The 22,560-nt window shown below is 42.8% G+C and overlaps 1 protein-coding gene across 1 annotated transcript in view; it reads left to right on the top strand.

Moving 5' to 3' along the window:
* Window positions 1-22,101, top strand: part of NNT (nicotinamide nucleotide transhydrogenase) — a 167,989-nt gene extending 145,888 nt beyond the window's left edge. Inside the window, exons 20-22 of the mRNA XM_040339121.1 lie at window positions 14,023-14,141; window positions 14,991-15,106; window positions 16,130-22,101. Coding sequence (XP_040195055.1) covers window positions 14,023-14,141; window positions 14,991-15,106; window positions 16,130-16,279 — 385 coding nt within the window. The 3' untranslated portion in view covers window positions 16,280-22,101. The remainder of the gene's footprint in view (window positions 1-14,022; window positions 14,142-14,990; window positions 15,107-16,129) is intronic.
* The last annotated feature ends 459 nt before the right edge of the window (window positions 22,102-22,560 follow it).

Consider the following 22,560-nt stretch of genomic DNA (forward strand, 5'->3'; position numbering starts at 1 on the left):
CGACTCTCAACCGATCCCTGCTGAACCAGCCAGGACTCAAACCATCTATAGCCAGCATTATAGTGGAGATTATTATGAGGGCACGTGGAGAGTCCAGGTTAGGCTATTTAGCACATGCTGCATTATTGCCATTTTGATTGGTGGAGCGTTGCCCATTTGCTGTTTAAGAGCACTTTTTGGCACTGGAATGTTTTTATTGCAAATATGAACTTGTAAAGTTTACCCAAATTTTTTTAGGTTTGTGTTTTCATTTTACATTCTCATGTTTTTTTTTTTATGGTCAGGACTGTAGTTCATGTGTTGTTGTTTTTTTTGGGTAGATTCTTGATCTAATGGCTTTTCCATATATATTTATAATATCTTTGAGCTCCTGGCAACATGGCAGGATACATTGCATCTTGGTATAGACCTACAGATATGGTATAGATACTTAATACTTAGCGCTTGCATCGTTTTCAGTTTAAGGAGATGGATGGGCTGTGCCGACTAAACCACACCTTTCTCTGGAGTGGAGTGACAATGGAACTTAGAAATTGTAGTAAATGTAAACCCTTTCCTAAATAAATGTTATGGCTGCCAATGACTGGGGGTCTACTGCTTAGTCATTAAAGGACCTGAAACAAACATTTAGGATAGGAGATTAGATTTAATTCACACAGTATCAAAATGATGGCAATGACGCCTGTCCCTTTAAAAAATTTCAGCTTCCATATCGCTTTATACATTTAAGCTATAATGTCACGTTCTAGGTCTTCCATCTACCCTTGCTTTAAATTCTGAGCCCTGCCACGTAGCATCTAGATTTAACAAACCATACCTTGGAAAACACAGTGAAAGGTATTTCTCTGGAATTTTCCATTCTACAGTGTGGACTATTTATATGGATACACCAAAAACAAAAGTTGGATTCAAAATGGCCGACTTCAAAATGGCCGCCATGGTCACCACCCATCTTGAAGAGTTTCCCCCCTTACATATACTAATGTGCCACAAACAGGAAGTTAATATCACCAACCATTCCCATTTTATTAAGGTGTATCCATATAAATGGTCCACCCGGGTGGATCCATATAAATGGCCCACCCTGTATATAACATATGATCACCTGTACTATATCTTGGTGTAGCATATTCGTATATGTTCAGCATTTCCATGAGATTCCTGTAACAGAAAATGTTGAAGACTCTGGTGATAGTTTTTATAAACGCGTTACAGCAAAGCCGTATCTTTCCATACGTCATTGTCATTGGCCAGTGTAGTCTGGACTGACTTTGCACAGACCTCATGTAGTGATTAGCAGTGTGAGGCCGTGTGTCATGTCATCGTAATGTGTGTGTTAATTATGAGCACATGTAGACAATTACTTGCCTATAACACTCTTGTGCTTCATAAACATCGTTTACACATCTATTTAATTTGTATTTTTCATCTTTTTTCATCGACTTGGATTGTGAACATTACGTTTCTCAGCTAAATACTTATTCTCCGCTATGTCAATTCCTTACTTTTGTTAGGATAGCATAACCCCCCCCCAAACGGTGGTCAAAGGCAAGTTTGTTTTTCATGGTGTAAACGTAAGATGTTTTAGTTAATTCTCCTTGCTACTGCAGGCTTCCTCCCAGCTACATTTGTCTATTCCCCTGAAACCTCTTAGGCCCCGTACTCACGACCAAACATGTCTGCTGAAACTGGTCCGCAGGCCAGTTTCAGCAGACATGTTTGGTCGTGTGTGGGCGCGAGCGGGCCGAATTCCAGCAAACATTTGCCCGCCGGGCCTTTTCCCAGCGGACAAATATTCCTGGACTTGTTTTAAAACAGTCCGCTGGAATCCTGCCCGCTCGGACATGTACGGTCGTCAGTACAGACCTACCGTACATGTCCAGGCGCCCGCCGTCCCTCGCATGCGTCGAATGACTTCGACGCATGCGTGGAAGCATTTTAAAGGCGGCCCGCCCACGTCGCTGCGTCATTGTCGCGGCGACACCGCGTCATCGACGCGGCGACACCGCGGACACGCCCCGCGTATTGTTTACGCGCGGACTTCTGTACGATGGTGTGTACAACCATCGTACAGAAGCCCTCTGGCAGACATGTATGGTGAAAACGGTCCGACGGACCGCTTTCACCATACATGTTTGGTCGTGAGTACCCGGCCTTAAGGCCTGATTAAAATTCGGCTGGTTCAGTGGGAACCGGATACATTTAGATCCATCTATGAACAGGCTGGTTATACTGAAGTCGATCTATCAAGGTATTTTCTACATACAATCACTACCTCCGGCAATAGCTGGCAGCAATGATCATCGTATTCTGATAGCAGGGAAATCCTGCTGTCAGAATACAATAGGTGCAACTGGGGGAATTCCCCTATCAACACTGACTTGCATGATGTATGGCCAGCTTTGCCTTTACCGCTCTGTTGGACAAAGGCACATTGACGTCATTGCACGCTGTGCTGTACCCTGCATTGTAAGTAAGGATGCCAGGGGCCCGTTCACAATCTTGAGCGTTGAAGAAAAGAGGAGGGTGATGGTTATCAGGAGAGCGAGGCAGAAGAAGATAAACTTTCTAAACAAAGGGCCGGTTTACTGTCCTTCAGACTTTAGGGGGGCCGTACTGAGTAGAAATTGTCCTGGCGTCAGTGGGAGTAAACAAATTATAATATTAGGGGGAGGAAAAGCGCCCCATCGTTGGTGTCAGTGAGAGAAATAACGTCCATCCTTGGTATTAGTGTGGTAGGAATAGTACCCCATCAATGGTATTACTGGGAGGAATAGTGTCCCATTGTTTGTATCAATGGAGGGAATGGTGTCCCATCATTGGTGTCAGTAGGAGTAATAGTGCCCCATCATTGGTATCAATAGGAGCAATAGTACACCATAATTGATATCAGTGAAAGGAATAGTGCCCAATTGTTGGTATCGGTGGGAGAAGTACCCCATTGTTGTTGTTGCCACCAGGAATTATGCCCCATTGTCTGTGTCAGTGGGTGGAATAGTGTGTTTTATCAGTGGGAGGAAAAGTACCTCATGGGCCACAGTTTGGAGACCACTGCCCTAGACAAAAGAAATTAGTGTTTAACCCTTGCAGTGGGGGAACCCATCTGAAAGAGTTGCTGAAATGTTCCTAATGTTCAAATAGATCTACCATTGAAATTCACACTTTGCATAAATCCAGAGAACACATCGGCATAACCACAATACATTTATTATTTTGTGTGAAAGATCATTTTGGATAACAAATACATTTTAGACAGTTGAGAAAACCTGATTTATCACTTTTCTTCTCCCCTATTATGATGAGAATGATACCCGCACAGTTCCTACCCTTCCCCTTCCCCTCTGCACAGCATGAAGAGGAACATTTGAGAAAGCGGATCATTTATGTTTATAAAACGCTGCTTATGGTGTCTTAAAGGTCAGGCAGATTGCACCTTCAACCTCAATGTTAAGACATTTGAACCCCAAAGTGTTCATTTGTCAAGCTATGTACACATAAATTATCTGATTCTAGTAAACAGATCCTGCTCTGTGGTGTATTTTCACGAATATTTACCACAGGTTCATTGTCTTTCTTTTGTACATTGTTACATAACTGAGAGATATTTCTAATTTAAATGGCTTCTTCTGGAAATGACTTGAGATGAAATTTGGCAATCACTGAGCAGATGAATAAGACATCCATTGTTACATTTTCATTCATTGACTTGAGACGTGAACAATGAGAGAAGCGCTTGCCCAGTGCTTTGTCCCATAGTCCTCTTGTCTTGATTTGTAATGGGTCTCTTAAGAAGAAAGCAGAAGAAAGCCAGATGTTTGAGCACCGAATTCTCTTTCCTATTAAGGGCTTGCATATTTGTGCTATAGTTAAAGATATCCTAAATACTTTCAAACATATAGATAATGACTTTATTTATTAATATTAAATATTAAGTCAGAAAAATCAATATATCAAACTGAATTTTTTTTTCCTTGTGTTTAAAGTTTAGGTAAACATGAAAGCCTCCCCCCCCCGTTTTACTTACCCAAGCCATGAAACGCCGTGGGCTCGTTCCCGCAATGGTTTTCCCCAGCTTGAGGTGGCTCGTCTTTGGAGATTGATAGCAGCACAGCCATTGGCTCCCGCTGCTGTCAATCAAAATCAATGACGCGGCGCGCCGGGAGGCGGGGGCGAGTGAAACAGTCGGCTGCTATAGCCGCCGGCTGTATCATGGGGGCGCTCCTGCAAGCTAACCCCCTTGGGAGACAGCTTCCCAAGAAGGGGGTTAGCTCTTGCAGGGAGGAGCCGAGAAAGCCACCATGGGACCACAGAAAACCAGGATCGGGGCCACTCTGTGCAAAACGAACTGCACAGTGGAGGGAAGTATGACATGTTTTGTTATTTAAAAAAAAAATACCTTTACAACCCCTTTAGTGCAATTCCGCTAGCCCAACAAATGAGCGTTTTCTTCAAGGTTGTACAAAATGTTCGATTTCCACTGATAAATTATCTTTATGCCACGTACACACGATCATTTTTCGATGTTTCGATGTTTTTAAAAACGTCATTTAAAATGATCATGTGTGTGCTTCACTAATTTATTTTCCGAACATGCTGCATTTTTTAACGTCGTTTTTAAAAATGTCGTTTTTCGGGTAGTAAAAAATGATCGTGTGTGGGCTAAAACAAACAACGTTTTAAACCCGCGCATGCTCAGAAGCAAGGTGTGAGACAGGAGCGCTCGTTCAGGTAAAACTACCGTTCATAATGGAGTAAGCACATTCATCACGCTGTAACAGACAGAAAAGCGCGAATCGTCTTTTACTGACACGGAATCAGCTAAAGCAGCCCAAAGGCGAATAGAACTTCCCCTTTAGAGTGCCGTTGTACGTCACCGCGCTTTTTTTCATAATTTTTTTAAAACGATGGTGTGTGGGCAACATCGTTTTTAATGAAGTTGGAAAAACGTCGTTTTTTGGACATGCTGAAAAACTACGTTTTTTTTTCATGCCGAAAAATGATCGTGTGTATGCGGCATCAGAGGGGAATTTCATTCCCTTCCCCATCCACAAAAAATATACACACCCGGGGAATCCAGCAGTGTTCTGTAGGGATCTCCTGCTTCACTGCTGTTCACCCAGGTTTGTCATCGAGGGGTCAACTGCAAGAACCAAGGAGACCGATTAGTCCCCTCCTGATGCAGCGCATGCCCTGTAGAGGACCCTAAAGCCTCCTGGGATGTGAAAGACAAATATCCTAGAAAGCTGGGGGGAACGGAATACGTTATTCTTGCCTTGCCTAGGCCGACTATTGACTCTGAGAGGAAGGGTGTTGGAGTTTACGCATGGAAAGTGGATGGTGAGGGGGAAGATGTTCTTTAAATTCTTATAAATCTTACTTATTGAGCACCTGCTACCAATGGTACTGTGGATAGGCTTTTGTTATATCAGTACACTCCACAGGACCTCTACGTTTCAGTATGGTGAACTACTCTGTAAATATTTGGTCACAGCACAAATCTCATTTGGCTCTGTGTTTTACCTGCTCACCACATTTCTAACGCAGCCCGATTTTATAAAAATACAGCCATTAGTTCCACATATCTTGGCACATGCTGTGAAACTTTGTCCTCTGATTTCAGTAACCAGGTTTTTCCTGTCTGCTTGAAGCTTAATTTACTGTCCTGTAGCTTTGTTCATTCCTAGGGTATTGTGCTGTGTTTAGTGGGCAAACTTTTTTTTTTAGTAAAGTAATATCTATTAAAATCTTACATAAAGCATGATGAATGCAGAAAATTTAAAATCGTTTCAACCATACGTGCTGCCATTATGTAGACCGTACAAAGTATAATGTTGGCTTCTTAGAAATTATTCATTTCACAGGACCCTGTCTACGTCTTATAGATGCTAGAGTTCATACACCTCTTTTCATACTTTATCGATTTTTGTTCTTTCTTCACTGGCTACCCATAATTTCTTTGCAAATGTAGCACTTTGTGGCACTTTTTAGTGTGTCACCAAAAGAAGTTGCTTCCTATTGTGGCACACATATGGGCTTGATTCTGAACCATGCTGCCTGTGTCCATAGACACAGACAGCACATTTTAGCCCCATCCCTGCTCCCTCGTCACAGGATTTGATTGACAGCAGCAGGAGCGCTGCTATCAATCTGCTCTGTGAGAATGGTGAAAGTGGAGAGACACTACTCTCAAGCACAGCGCTGGATGGAGATTGGTCTCGAGTAAGTATAAGGGGGCCCTGGCTGGGGAGCTGCACACTGAATTTTTTTTTTTTACCTTAATGCAGAGAATGCATTAACCGGTTCACACCCGGCCTATGGATGATGCCATGGTCGGCCTCTTGTTGTTCCAGGTGGATGTCATATGAAGTCCTCCCAGATCGGCGTTATCTATCCCCATCTGCAGCCACTGAGTGATCATTGTATCGGCCCGCTGCTGGTACCATGTGACTGCTGTAGCAGATCACAGCAGGTCACATGACAGTTGTAAACAGCGGATGGCTTCCTTTCAAGCCATCCATTGTGTACAATTGTGTTTCTAGCTGTGATTGGTCACAGTGAACACATGGTACAGACTAGGCCAATCGCAGCTCATCTGTGCCATGTGATCAGCTGTCCCCAATCACAGCTAATCACAAAAAACTATCTACATTAATCGATTTCATTCAGTAAAATGATATAGCAATGACATTCATTGCTATAAGCAAAATGAATGTGTAATAAAAATACTGATCACTTCCCCAAGAGTAAGTAGTACAATGTTACTATGATAACATTATATGGCTCTGGTCAAAGTGTGTTAAAAAAATAATTGAAAGTTTTCTTTAGTTTTTCGTACTGTCACCAGTCAGTGTACCTGGTCACCGCCACACCATTTATATGATGACACTGTAGTGCACTGGTGACCGCATGTAAAAAAAAAAATACCGTATTTATTGGCGTATAACACGCACCTTTTCACCTTAAATAATGTGTAAATCGCGTGTGCGTGTTATACGCCGATATGTATATAAAAAAAAAAAGCATGGTACATACTGTAAAACGATCGCACGGCGAGTTTACAGCATCGCAGACACCCTGGGAGGATGTGGGGGTCTCGGGCCACTCGATTCAGCTTTTCAGATCTCCGGCAGCCACTCCCCACTGCAGTGCACAGAAGGAAGCCAGTCTCTTCCTGCTATCGCTGCACTCGTGGCTCTAATTCTCGCGGCCGTCAGAGCGTAACTATGGTAACCCTCTGCACGGCTCGCGAGAGTTATGCTGACTGGAATCTGACAGCAAACTGAAATGTTTAAAAAAAAAAAAAAACAATGATAAAACCTGTCTGACACCCATTGTCCAAGCCCTGAATAAATCCTCAAAATAATTAAAAAAAAAACAAAAAACTAACTGAAATGTTTAAAAATAAATAAATAATAACAATATAAAAGGATTGTTCGTTCCCAATAATGGGGGAAAATACGAACTTGTCATTAATGAAATGAAAGAATGTTATCTCAGTGCGGTTCACATTTGTGCGCTCTATGATATTGCATATAATTTGCACTGCAGTGTAAATCACATGCGATGTCTGTGCGATGCAATTTCACGCATCGCATTCAGACCCAACTCGTACAGGACCATTTTTGTGGTCCGCACCACAATCGGATCACACCTATGCAATCCTTCTGTAAAAACATATACCTTTAATATCCAAGTTTATTCGGTAAAACAGTTGCTTTTACTTTCATGTTACATTATTTACCTTATAAGTGCTTAAATATTAATAAAAACAAGTTTTGAGCTTTTGAAGTTCTTTATTTAAAATGTTGTTTTTTTCCTGAAACTTCCCTCTTAAAATTAAGGTGCGTGTTATACGCCAGTGCGTGTTGTACGCCGATAAATACGGTAATAATAATTTCTTTATTTTCCAAAACTGGAAACTTCAAAAAACTTGCCATGCCTCTTACTAAATACCTTGGACTGTCTACATTCCAAAATAGTAAACAGCATAGTAATGCAAGTAATGCTTTAAAGATGACATCTCCAATGCACATTAAAATTCGAGATTTTCCTAGCTTGTGACGGAAAATATTAATTATATGAAGACAGGAGGCGAGTATCTTATGCATTATCTTTCTTTAATAATGCCCATAGCAGAAATACAGTAAACATTTATTGTAACTTAAAAAATTCAAAGAACTACCCTTCCCAGCAGTCCCTGGGCCAGTGTAGCCCCTCCCAGACCGTAGCCTATATAAGGGACTGTCTGAGGTAACCTATTCCTCTTTCTTCATGCGAATTAGTGTAAACAGGAACCGAAAGTCCAATTAGACATCTCCGCGGCTGCCGGGAACCTTCCGACCGGAACACAACATCCGAATCTGGAGGAAACGAAGGACAAGGCCAACACGGACCAACTTCATCCGGACCAGCTTCATCCCAACGGGGACTATAGGAAAACCAAAACCATTCGGAGCCGACCGGTCAGTTGTCCTCCGGAACATGGACCAACGGATTCAGTCAACGGCATCCCGACTCCGGATCTGGAACGCAGTAGGAACCTCCATCTGCGGTGAACTAAACCCATGGATCGAAACGGACAGCAATCCCAACGGGGATAGTGAAAACGAACTCCCGGGGCGTACCAGCCTCCGACTTGCAGGGTGCGTGGTTCATCAGTCTAGAACGAGAGAGAGACAACCTCGTGACAGGGTTGGGTTGGGAGGGAAGATACTCGCCTCCTGTCTTCATATAATTAATATTTTCCGTCACAAGCTAGGAAAATCTCGAATTATACATCAGACAGGAGGCTCATATCTTATGCAAGTTCAAAGCTATAACAATGCATATGACCAATAACAATCAAAATAATCCACAACACTGACATAGATATGTGTACCTCCTGTTCAAAGCGGGATTGGCGGAAAAGCGGTCGCTGACAACAGTCCGCCGCTATAGTAAGTCACAGAGGAAACCGGGAAGAGAGGATTAACGTAGGAAACGAGGAGTTGAAAGACTTGCGAAGATCGCAGCGAGGCTGTCAAGGACATATAAGTCTGTAGACAGCGGACCACATACAGTTGTGGATGTGCGGGGAAGAACGGGTAGAAAACCGATCGATGTACCGTCTGGTCCAACGCACGACGGAAAAAGACTTGAGTCTCTGAGGCGAGGAATGACGCCTGGATATGTCCAAAGCCTTGACGTCTGACCCACGATGATGGAAATCAGACACAAGAAGACAGTAAGCTCGAAAGACAGTAACCTCAAAACAGAGTGTCAACGTCCCCCAGCCCGAGAACATGATCATGACCTTGGAAAAATCCCAAGTGTGCTGGTACATTGGGCGATTTAAACTTAACGCCTTCAAAATTGACACACCAACGGATCCAAAGAGTCCGCCCGATAATTGGCTATTACAGACCCTGGCGCTTGAACGGGGTCGACCCGTCGTTGATCACACCAAGTAACCCAGAGTCCCCAGGTAGATCGAGATGCCGATCTAGTCCCGGGGCCCAGTCCAAGGCAGGGAATCCCTAGCTGTTCCCGAAAGGTCGTAGTCTGCGACCGGAACCCCGATACTAACCATGTGAGGAGAGGTAGGATGTGCTTCGTGAGTAGAGGGTGCAGATCCCCGTTCGGACCAGCGAGGAGGTGGGGGGGAATGAGGAAACAACCTGGGGAGTTCCACCGTCATCCTCAGAAGGAGGGGAAACCATGGCTGCGTCGGCCACCACGGAGTGAACCGCACGACTGATGCCCTCCGGCTCGCTAAGTGAAGGAGGACCCTGAGGGTCACCGGGAACAGGGGAACGCGTAATGTGTCCCTTGTGACCACGTTTGGTGGAGGGTGTCCACATGGTGCGCCTCCGGATCCGGCCTCCGGTTGTAAGAGCGCGGAAACTGGTGGTTGATACGGGGAACGAACAGGTCCATAGAGAAGGATCCGCGAAGTGAGCGAGGATCAGGGACCCTGACCGGAGCGGTCGCCAATCGTTGGAATCGGTCAGGTAACGAGAATCCAATCTGCCACCCTATAGGGATAGTCTGTGGCATATCCCGCAATCGGGACGATGTTGCATTCCAGGCAGAAGTGCCCGAAGTCTTACTAGATCCGCTAGGATTCTGGATCAGGGGCCCACCAAGCGATCGACGTACCGGACTGCGGGTACGTTGTCCGAACGCAATAGCACACAGCAGATGGACGTGCGTGGCAACAGACTTCCGATGGCAAAAAAGGCCGTCAGGGGTGCACGTGTTGATGTGCAGCCGAGGGTTCTCTGCGGACCACGTCCTACCAGAGGACGAGGGACTGCACCGAGCACCCCAGCCGAGGCGGCTGGTATCCGACCCTATGACAAAATTCGGTGAGGAGTTGAAAATGTCTCGCCGTTCCGTTTGACGGCATGACGTAACCACTACCGTAGGTCCCCCATGGCTTCACTTAGTTTGTATAGCGAAGCCCCTAGCGAAGATGTAGAGTCTCGAGTCTCTGGAGGGTTCGACAGTGAAGAGGGGCTGGAGAGTGGCCTGGATTGACACCGGGAACAGGCCGACTAAGCGAGTCAGTCCGCGTAAGGACACCCGCTGCTGCCCAGCATGATACTGATGTCTTTGCGGATGGCGGCTAATTGGGTATGGGTAGCCGAAGGGTCGCTCGGTTGGTGTCCACCAAGAACCCCAAAAACTCTATCTCCTGAAATGGGGAGATAATAGGTGTTCGTGATCTATGAGGAGTCCCAGATCGCGAAGCGATCCGACCATCCAGGAGGCGTGTTCGCTCGCTAGGCGAGGGGAACCAGCCATTAGAAGTAGGTCGTTCAAGTAGATGTTCAACCTCACCCTTGTTCCACAGGGCAGTAAGTTGGTGAGATTTCTCAAGCTCCCACCGGACGAAAAACCGCCTTTCTTCTTCCTGATCGGGAAGATGTTGTTGAGGAAGTTCAAAGAGAGCGGGTCCATCTCTACTATTGGCTGTTTGGTCCAAGGTCTAGCAACCTGTTGTCCATTAGGGCGGTGTTTAGGTTTGAAAAACCGAATGGGATGGTGAACCAGGTATACGCCTGGTAATATAACTCCATTTGTCCTACCGTCTTAAAGATATCATCAATTAGCGTGATCCCATTGTGCTAGGTCAACCGGCTTACAGAGGCGGTAGCCTGCTCACTAAGGCGTAGGGTTAGGTGATAGGTCCAGAGATCTAAGACCCAGTACTGTGAGGTCCCAAAGGCCCTCTCTATTCCCTTCCTGGAATACTAAATGATTATGGGATCCACCTCTGGAGTGAGCACCACCGTATTTGGTAATGGAAGGGTGAGTATTCCACCCTCAACTTGTCCGGTTAGCGTACCGATCGATCTCCGGGGCCAGCATTCGATCTATTGGATCACCTCAGGTAGAGGTGCCCAGTCACCGGAGTGTGGGTGGCCAATCACCTCCTGATCGAAAATGGTACTCCACAAGAGTCCAATAAGGTTTTACCCTGGGACCTAGGGTTGGCGTCGTCATGGAGCGCCATGTGCCCCCACTGCTCACATAATCATCATCATTTTCATCCTCAGACTCAAAGGTGTTAGCCGCCTCGTACTCCGCGGACGACTCTGGAAGAGTCCACGAGGAGTCTGGCTCAGTCCGTCTAGCGGATCGCTGCCTCTGCATGTGCATCTCCCCGAGGCTCGGGGGTCGATTGGAGTCTGGGAAGGCAGTGGGTCGGCAGGCCCGGGAGGGTACTGCCTGGGGCATGTTATTTACTTCCCCTGCCGGGGAGTCCGTGGGTCGGCAGTCCTGGGAAGGTACTGCCTGGGGCATGTTATGTACTTCCCCTGCCGGGGAGTCAGAGGGTCGGCAGTCCTGGGAGGGTACTGCCTGGGGTATGTTATTTACTTCCCCAGTCGGGGAGTCAATGGGTCGGCAGTCCTGGGAGGGTACTGCCTGGGGCATGTTAATTACTTCCCCTGCCGGGGAGACGGAGGCCACATTAATGTGATGGCGCATACGGGACGCCATGCCCTACTCAGGGGCGTTATATCCTTGCCGGGAAACCGGGACATAGGGGTGCATGTGGGTTGGAACAACCGATGCCCTGGTAGTCTGGACGGACCTACCGACCAGTTCAGGAACCAGTGCAGCACTGAGGTAGGTAGGGCCTTCCAGGGCTGCGTCCACCACTTCAGTGGCACCAGTAGGGAGTAAAGGATCTGTCGCCAGCCACAGGAGAAGAGTCAGCTGTCTGCGGACAGCACGGCCGTGCAGCACAGGAAGATACGGAAGTTATGTACTATAACTTGTATAGTAATTTCTATAATTCATTCAATTATTGTTATAATTTGTTTATTTATTTATATATATATATATATGTATTTATTTATTCAATTATATATAAAGTATAGTTTAATAGTTTATATATTAAATTTGTTTATTATATATATTTATTTATTTATTTATTCAATCATATAGATTGTATAAATTATTTATTTATAGACATTTATGTTCATTGATTTATTTATATTTATTTAATAAGTCAATAATTTATTCATTCGTATAATTATTTAAATTTATTATTTATTTACATGTATTAATATATTCATTATATGTAGAATAGAATACAGGGGAATAAATTCCCAGAACAAGAACTGATGTTAATGTAACTGAAGGTGAAGGAGTGACAGAAGCAGGGGAGGGGAGGAATTCCCCACCAGCTAGGTGTGAGTGACAGAAGTTAGATGAGGGGAGATATTCCCCACCACAAGGGGAGCTAGACGTGAGGCTCGGGGCCGTAGTCTCGCGAGACTACGGCCTAACGTGATTCGCATAGATCAGTGAGATCTACACAGAGTTCCAACCATACAGCCGCCCGCACCCTGGCGTGGCGGCGATGGGGAGAGACGGTCTAGCACATGGAGGATGGGGTCCCCAGGACAGGTCCGCAGCAATGGCGCCGTCGATTTGCGACAATAGCGCGATTGGTGCAGGGAGATCCTCACCGCCACGCCCCCCTCAGAGATGAGACGCTCTGAGGAGAAGGAGAAGAAGGGAGGTAGGAAAAAAGGCGCCGAGATGTTAAAATGGCGCCGTCCTACCTCCAGTCAGAAAACGAGCAGTGTGCAGAGCGCACCGGGGGTAAACAAAAGAAGCAAAGCAGCGGTATATTGTAAAATAAACAAATAAAGAAGCCCAATGACTGTAAGATGTACACATCAGAGGAAACCGCGTTCTCTACAAAACGGGTGGCACAGATAGCAAAGTGGGAAAAGCATACAGCAAAAACTTTTATCATTTTTAGAAATATCAGTTGTGCTTCATAAGACAGAAGGTTGATAGAACAACACACAGATGAAGGTCTGAGGGGATCAGAGGGTATATACAGATACAGGTGGAAGTTGAAGGGAATAGCGGAGGAGGGAAAAACCTCCGTAGCTGTAATAAAAGCCGGGGTGGGAGGGGGGGGATCCCCAGCACCCTGTGGAAAGACGATGTGACATTAGGATCTACACAAATTAAAAAGGCTGCTGATAACCAAATAACAAGCAAGCCTACATAAAAATTATAAACATAGAGTAATGTACTTATCTGAGTTCTGGCTATGAGCAGAAAGAAAGAGGAATAGGTTACCTCAGACAGTCCCTTATATAGGCTACGGTCTGGGAGGGGCTACACTGGCCCAGGGACTGCTGGGAAGGGTAGTTCTTTGAATTTTTTAAGTTACAATAAATGTTTACTGTATTTCTGCTATGGGCATTATTAAAGAAAGATAATGCATAAGATATGAGCCTCCTGTCTGATGTATAATCGTGATTACCAGAAGTACCTATTATTTCCCACTTCCCATGCTCTTCCTTTTACAGTTTTATTTATTTCATCGTGAGTAAAAAAATAAGGTCGTTGGTAGATGGATGCAACAGTTTCCTGTACGGTCCAGTCACTTCATTCTATACTGTGATGGGGCCAGAATTCTTGATTATATTCTTTAGATGAGATTTATACTAAGCTAATAATTGGAGTGGGGCAAAGAATGTTATTAAGTTTTTATTTGGTGTTTTGCAGGTTTGGTATCCACCCCGTGGCAGGTCGTATGCCTGGTCAGCTGAATGTACTTCTGGCTGAAGCTGGTGTTCCATATGATATTGTGCTGGAGATGGATGAGATCAATGAAGACTTCCCCGGTAAGAAGCTTACTCTACAATTGCCTTATGTGCATTTGGTTTCAGGAATAGTGATACTAGAATGTTCATCATGCTCTAACTTGCTGTAAGGTTTAAAGTCCAATACATTTTTTTTCCAAAAATACTCTGTGCATACATTGAACCACGAAACGGAAGCGTAAGTGTTTTACCTTTGTAGGTAAAATAGGCATCAGTCTCAACAATGCTCCCCCGGCAGCACACTGCAGGGAGCCCTACTGCTATCTGTGAGGAAGCAGCCATTTAATATGGCCCCATAAGTCACAGCTAGAGCTCTCCAATCAGAGAGGGCCATGAGCTTTGCTAGTTGGAGTCGTCTAGCTGTGACTTATTGGAAGTGTGGCTTCCTCGCAGTTGGCAACTTTTTTTTAATTTGTCGCATTTCTAATCGCATCACACAGCGATTATTGGTTTAACAGAAATATCGTTTTTGAAGCGAAGAAGCATCAAATCATCTTTTGGGGATTGGTGATTATTGAAACGATGATTGTCCAAAGTGTGACTTGTTTAGAATCGTGTCTTTTTTTTTTCTTATTTTTTTTTATATTCATAGCATATTTTACAATATGTATAACTATGCCATTAGTCTCACTTCTAAGCAACCCCCCCCCCCCCTCCCCCCTATAGTCCTGCAAGCAAACGCATACACAAAACTTAACTATATGTTTTTAAATTGTTGTAGAAAGAAAGGGCACCCAACACAAATACAGATATATAATAATACTCAAATCAGTTAGCATCTCTGGTGGATATTGAACTCTTCATACCAGAGCTGAAATGCAATTTTTCCAACTTTTGAAAAATTAACATGTTTTCTGATTTTCTTTTTAGAAACTGATCTGGTCCTTGTAATTGGTGCCAATGATACTGTTAACTCCGCTGCTCAGGAAGACCCCAATTCCATCATTGCTGGTATGCCTGTTCTGGAAGTGTGGAAGTCTAAACAGGTATGGAATGCATTTCAAGGGGTCTCCCCTAAACAAAACAAAAAATATGAAATTTTCAAAATTGCACTGCATTACTTGTATACCAAAAAAATGTAATAATAATTTATTTACTAAAGAACTGTAAGCTGTCACCAGTTAAATAAAGCAAACAAAGTATCTATATACAAATCAGGTAAAAATGCATTTACTGCATATAGCAGTACAATTGTGTATGAAAACAGTCCCAACCCCTAAAAGCGCTATATTTTTATTTATTTTTTTACTACCTCCATGATAAATTACCGTCCAATGCAAAAAGCTCTTCTTTGTGTTCTCCACCATGAGCAATTAGACAGGAGCTCATCCTAATCTGTTGACCCTTTACTTGAAACAAGGTTAAATCATACTCTGTATTCTCTTGTGTATAGAACCACACCTGAATATTTCTAGTCCAGGGTAGAATATGTATATTAATAGTTTGATAGCTTAATAGGTTTTAAAAATTTGCGTGGGGTTCCCCCAAAATCCATACCAGACCCTTATCCGAGCATGCAGCCTGGCAGGCCAGGAAAAGGGCGGGGGATGAACGAGCGCACCCCCCCCCCCCCCGGACCATACCAGGCCACATGCCCTCAACATGGGGGGGGGGGGTGTATGCCACTGCCGGGCTACTTGCTTGGATAAGGGTCTGGTATGGATTGTGGGGGTTCCCCATATAATCCATACCAGACCAAAGGGTCTGGAATGCTCTGGGTGGGGAAATCACGCACCATTTGTTTCCCCCCATTTTAACGCGGGTTCCCCTTCAAGATCCTCAGCGCACAAGCTGCACCTCAAGTCAGATCATCATGATCCGACTTCTATTCAAATAAATGGGCTCTCATAGGGAACCATTGATTTTGAATAGAGGCAAAGAAAGCGGCTAAAAGCTAGCGTGGCTAAACGTGCATTAAACTATGTGTTATTTACTTTTGAAAAATATGCAAAGCATTGCTCAGTATTTAGTGAACAATTTGTGTGACCTTTTTTTTTTTTCTTGTACAGGTTATTGTGATGAAGAGGTCTTTGGGTGTCGGTTATGCTGCTGTTGACAATCCCATCTTCTACAAACCCAACACCTCTATGCTTTTGGGAGACGCCAAGAAGACCTGTGACGCTCTGCAGTCCAAAGTGCGCGAGTCCTTCCAGTCATAGACGCTCCTTGTAATTGATTTTGTACAAGATCTACCAGCCAGTGTTGAACATTTTTGAAAGCAGCCCATTTTTTATTCTGATAGAACTTATTAACTTTAGTTCAAAACTGGTATATTCCCTGGCTGAAACATAATACGGGATATGGCATTATCAGTCCATGATGCCAGTTTGCATGAGCCAAGATTGTCCATGAAAGCAATTATTGTTTTATATATTTCTAATTAATTGTAGCATATGGCCTTTTCTTAACTACAATTCGTGTGTCCTGCCTGGGCTAATACAATGCATTGTGAATTTTAGAGATCAGTCTATTTTATTACCTCTCCCTGTCCTGATGGATTTTTGCCATGTGACAACCTGAAATGGTTCAAACAATAAAGTGTTCGGTGACACAAGATGGTTTCGAGCGTGATCAAACATTAGATGCATTATGTGACAAACAACATACAATAATTTTTGCTCCTTTTCTTTTTTTTTTTTTAACTTCTCTTTGAATATTACCGTCTTTATATTTAGTGTTCTAAGCCTTATTTACAATACTGAACCTGGGTTATTTAATATATGTGCTCAGTGTATAAGCTTTCATGCAGCTTCCCAGTTCATAGCCTAAAAAAAATGTGTATTTGACATAGAGTAGCAGTTGAAGCTAAACATTACAACCCTACCAAAAATAAAAATCTGATCCTTTAAATTTGCACAATACCTGAAACATTCTGTAGGCTACATATCAAAATAGATTATTAGGGTAGCCAATACCCTAGCCAATCCTAACAACATTACAACACCTGCAGAACTAGAGCGATCCATGGGCATTCAAAGCAGAGCATCAGCATTGCAATACATCTAGAGCAGCCAATAGCCATTCATATCAGAGTGATAGAGTCGGAGTAACGTATAGCCAAGCAGAACAATGTAATTCTGGTGGAATTTGAACCAAGTCTTAGAATTTCAACAGATTTGGAGTCGCATATAGCCAATCGGACCAGAGCATTCCAATTCGGACACTATATAAGAGCAGCTCATAACCAGTCAGTGCATAGAATTGGAGCAACCTATAGCCAGTCAGAATGCGGCATTAGAATTAAATTGAACTTATAGCAATTTATAGCCAATCAGAGAAGAGCATTATAATTCAAAGAGAACTAGAGCAACCTATAGCTAGTCAGGGCAGAGAATTCAAATTCTCAGTAAATCAAAGCATCTTATAGCCAAGCATATCATAAGAAATCGGACATTGCTAGACCATTTGTTTTTCAGCCTAAGCTTTAGGGTCCATGTACACAGGTAAAAACTTGCATGCTTGCTTATTGCCCAGTGTTCTAATGTCTCTGTGTTTACATAAATGCCCTAATCAAATATCTCAGAATTGGTTTTGATGTTTTTTTGGCCAAGATCTGTGTTTTAAGGGAGCAGAGATATATAATGCCTACTGTCTACATTGCATAAAAGTGAATGGGACCTGTAGTGAATGCACCACCTGCCTGAGCACCAGGTAAAATTGTTAGTGTGTACACATACATCTATTCATTCAGGAGTCTGACCTTTATTAGTAGGTCTACATGACAAGGAAAGGTGCCTAACCAACTATAGCAGAGCATTACAATGCACATCATTCATGATTAACCTACAGTCATTGGAAGCACTAAACATCACAATCCCTGGAAGCATTTGGAACATTAATAACTTGTAGAGCAATTTACCAAGTCACCAAAACAAATACCTGCATAATCCTAAATGTAAATCTATGAATTAGGTTCGCTTAATGTAAATAACCTTATTGTGTTTTAATGAAACAAAAGAAAATGCATATTTACTTTAGAATTTGAATTTGCTTTCCTGCCAGACATGCACATCATGCTGAGTCAGGGCTTTTGGTCACCTTTCTTGTCATTGCGTTTGAGTATTGGTTCAGCAGTGTTACCTAGAGCTCTGTGTAACCTACAGGTAGCCTCTAGTAGTAGAAACTGCAATTCTATGTATGAAAAATAGTAATTAAATTACTGAATAGGAACAAATTAAAATATGAATGTCATTTATTAAGAGTTCAAAATGTCTCTTGTGGAAGATATGCTGCAGTTTACCTTAGAATTTGTATTTTATCATCTTCCACCTTAGTGTGTATTTGGTGAAGTAGCATTTCACAAATTGGGAAATTAGTTACAAAAGGTTGATTTTTAATTAACAATTTATGAAGTTAGACATTTTTACAGTATATCAATTTTTTTTCGCATAAAGGATTACTTCTTATAGGGGTGTATATAGCATGTATCTATTGGGCCATGTGATATACAGGGAGATCACCTTTGCTGATCTTTGTTTCCAAAAAAGATTGATGCCTGGCTGCCATGCTAATTCTTGGTCTACATTACTTTGGGTTACTGACCCAGAACCAGTGCACAGATAAGACTGGACAGTGTGCTTGTTTTCAGTGTAATTAAGCATGTGGGTCAACATAACAGCCAGACAACTAGCTTTTTAGGTTTGCAAAGGCAGCCACCATGTTCCTCTGAATAGTCTACTTAAAAGGGAGCAGGCTGAGACAGCATAGCCAGTTTCTTGTAATATAATGTGGGTAGCAATATAAAACTGTGTAGGATTTATATATGGAATATTCAGACATCATATAGACCAGTTTGGTCTTGTCTGCATTACTCTGGGGGCACTCTTTTTTTGTTTTATTAGGCTAATGCATTCAAAAACATGTTTTGTTCTATTCTATGACATATGAACTGAAACTGGGTCAAAAAGGGCTGAAAATATGATTATTATTTTTTTCCACCACCCTTTAAATCTCTTCTCAGGAAAAGTTTAGAATCAAGGTTTTTTAGATCTTTCGATTTTTCATTGTAAAAGTAACATGACAGGAGGTAAGGTCCTTCTAGCCTCTTCCAATCATTAGCAGTAATATTGCACTCTGAGAGGATCCTTTCTACTTTAGGACACGTATCAAGGACTGGTAAACACCCACACATGTCAACCCACATCTGCTATTACACATGCTTTACTTGCTTGCTCTGAAAGTTTCTGACCAGTCTTCAGGCTTGTGTTTATGGACTAATGACACTAGCTTTACGAGGCATTCAGCTTGCATTTGACATCAGATTGAGATACTTTTAAGAGCATTCAAAGTTCTGACAGGTGCATTTGACCAGTAGTTGATGACCTTCTGAGGTCCAGTCCTTATAAGCACAATACATTGCTGGCTAGTCATAGTTCTAATCCAATAAAAAAAAAAAATCATGTGACTGATCTCACTGCCATGGGTTAGAGCTGCATGTAGAAAAAACTGCAACTCTAAAACTTAAAGGGAACATGTTGATAAAATATGGAAGCTGCCATTGCCTTTTTTCCTTCGGGGTTAACTATCCTAGGCTCATGCTTTTTTTCTGACCTAGAATTATGTAGGGTACTCATTGGGTCCCAACAGCTCCCTGGTTGCCTAATTGTAGACCAGTGACTCTTTAGAATTTGCACTTAAAAATGTGAATCTGCAATGGCAGCTCTCATACTTGACATGCATCGTATCTAAACTTAATCAAGGCTTCTATTTAAAAGTCAACACAAAATACATTTATTGTTATCCATTGAGGCAAACAAAGTTTTTCACCTTCAGGTTTTTCTGCCACTTACAGCAGGATTAAACCCTGGCAAACAAAAACTGTGGGCAAGCCCAAGATCCTACCATCATGTGTTTTTTGCTGGTGTCCTAGGAGGATGGATGTCTTCTCTTTAGCTCTATGGAAGTCCAACTTATTATTGGCTATCACCTTTTTTTACGTTATCTTCAATATTTTTATTCAACCAATGCTTTATCACTAGAGTCTTCCATCCGCAGCCTGTATTTTGAAGTGCTGTATCCTTCGGGCACTGGGTTCAGCATAGGGCTCTTTTCAGACCATGGTAAAAGTTAGCTGTGGAGGTCCAGGATGCCTTTAAAATTCCTTGTTTCCTACCATGTTCCATCAAGGAAGGGGTTAATGTTAGAGTGCTGATGTGGTGTGGAGTAATTCTCCTTTTCCAGATTCTGTATCTGATTTACCTGTGGCCTTGGGGTTTCGAAACCATCACCCCTTGAGATTGTTTGACTGATAAGCTTGCCCCTGAGAAGTTGTAGCCCACTGCTGTTACTCCCAATTTAGGAGACCATTTTGGTCCTGATTGATGCGGTGTGTACCACCATTATTTAACTAGAAGCATTAGCCTGTTTTTACCAGGTCTGTTTCCCATTTCAACTTTCTCTACAAAGGTTGAAAACACTCTGATATGGTGTTTTGCTCCCCAAATGCTTGTTAGCCCTGTACTAATTTGAGGGAATATTTTGTACAAAAAGGGTCAACTCCCACTGTGGATAAGGTTCTACCTTAACAAAGCAACTACCATAACAGTGGATACACTTGTCTTTAAGGACACATCTGATGAATGGTTGGTGGTGACTTTACTGTGCTAAGCCATAGCTTACTGGTCAGAATTTTTTAAGAGATCTTGCCACTACTATGGCTGATCCCTTGATTTTTAGAAAGCATAGTGCAGATGGCCGAAGCTTTAATTTTCCATTGTGATGGTCTGTTGGAGTCTTTCTGGCTTACCCCTCACAAGGTTCTCCTGTTAGTACACATGCAGAGGACGCTGTTTAAAGTGCTGGACTGCGGAACCTGCATTTACGAAGTGCCTGATCTGCATTCCTCTCTTTACTCCCACCCATTCCAGTAGCCATCAGCTCTGAAAGGGGAGTGTCTGAACATGCAACCTGATCCTACAAGGAACCCTTTCTTGTTTTGCATAAAGACATGTTGGTGTTGAGGCCCAGAACTTCCTTCTTGGCTAAGTTAGTTTTTGCCTTTCACCTCAACCAGGATGTTTTCCCATCTCTCTCTGTCCAGCTCCATTTAACCAGAAGGAAATTTTCTCTTTACTGTCTGGATGTGTTTTGAGTTCTGAAAGTCTCAAGCACTAATTTCCACTAGGGAAACTGGTTTTCTTTTTGTAATCCTGAATAGATCTGAGAAGAGTTCTTTGGCTTCTCATTCCACCATCTCTAGGTGGCTCAGGCAGACCATAGGTCCCCTTGTTTTCTGTTCAGAAGTTCTCTAGGTGGGTGTTAGTCTTATCTGGTGCTAGCTTCAGACACAAGGTGCTCTTTGAGCTGCTGGCAGTCCCCTTGGGCCTGTGGTGCCCACTCCTCAGTTGGGCTGCATTTAAATGTCCCAAAGGTGAAAGGTTTCCTATTTCTCTCAAAATAAGAATATTTATACTCGCCATAACATCTTTTTTATTAAGTCTATTAAAGAAAGACGGTCCCATCCCTCTGCGCTTGTCTTGCTGTGTGTATTGCTTAGCTACAAACATTTAGAAATGCTGCTAGTGGGAGGGGTTTTCCTGGGTTGGTCTCCTGTAGAAGGCTGTATAACCTGAAGATAAATTATTTTCTGTGTCCCTCAAACTCCAAGAAAATATTTTTTTGGTGAGTACAAAAAGGCCATTTTTGCAAATACAGTCAGACTGACTTGCAAACAGGAATATCCATTTTCATTGAGCTGGCCCTTTACTCTGGGGAATCTGTGGTTCTGTTATTTAGTGAACCATTTTTCAATGTCCTTGTAATGGCTCATTTGTACTTTTGATTTTCACTTCCCATTTTGTTAAGGTTAAGACATATTCGATCATACTTTTGTGTACAATAACATTAAGGGTTTTCCTTTGACGTGATACTGTCATGCTAGATTGTAATGAGACAAATAACCTTGCACCTGCTAGCACTAAATGAATACAATTTACCACTGTTTTCTAAATGTAATTGTATTAAAATTAATAAGTTAAGAACATTTCTGGCATTCTACCATCATTTTCAGGTGGATCATTAAGAGATTGTGATTGTGCTTGTGGGCAGTGACTGTGGCATGAATGAATGAACCTTCTGCACTACATTACAAGTGAACATCTGGCTGAGGGATACACATTGGTCAAGTTGATTTTTAGAAAGGGGTGTATATCCTCCCAATCAAAAATTATTACACAGAGGCCCATGCAGGTTCGGTCCCACAATAAACATGGATATGACACTACTTCCTTTTTCTAGAAATCTTATTAGGGGAAGGGGTGCATATGGGCTCTGCTGTATCAATAACGTTTATTGTGGGACTGAAACTCCTGGTGTGAGGTCAATATTACAGAAAGGAAAGCTCAACCATCATTATTTTTAAAAGGGCCAAAACAATAATGGATACCTACCTACTTGTGCATTTCTGTATTAGGTTGCCCTGTTTGGCAAAAAAAGCTTTGTT

The sequence above is a fragment of the Rana temporaria genome, chromosome 1 (genome assembly GCF_905171775.1).
Source record: "Rana temporaria chromosome 1, aRanTem1.1, whole genome shotgun sequence".
NCBI classification, from domain to species: domain Eukaryota; kingdom Metazoa; phylum Chordata; class Amphibia; order Anura; family Ranidae; genus Rana; species Rana temporaria.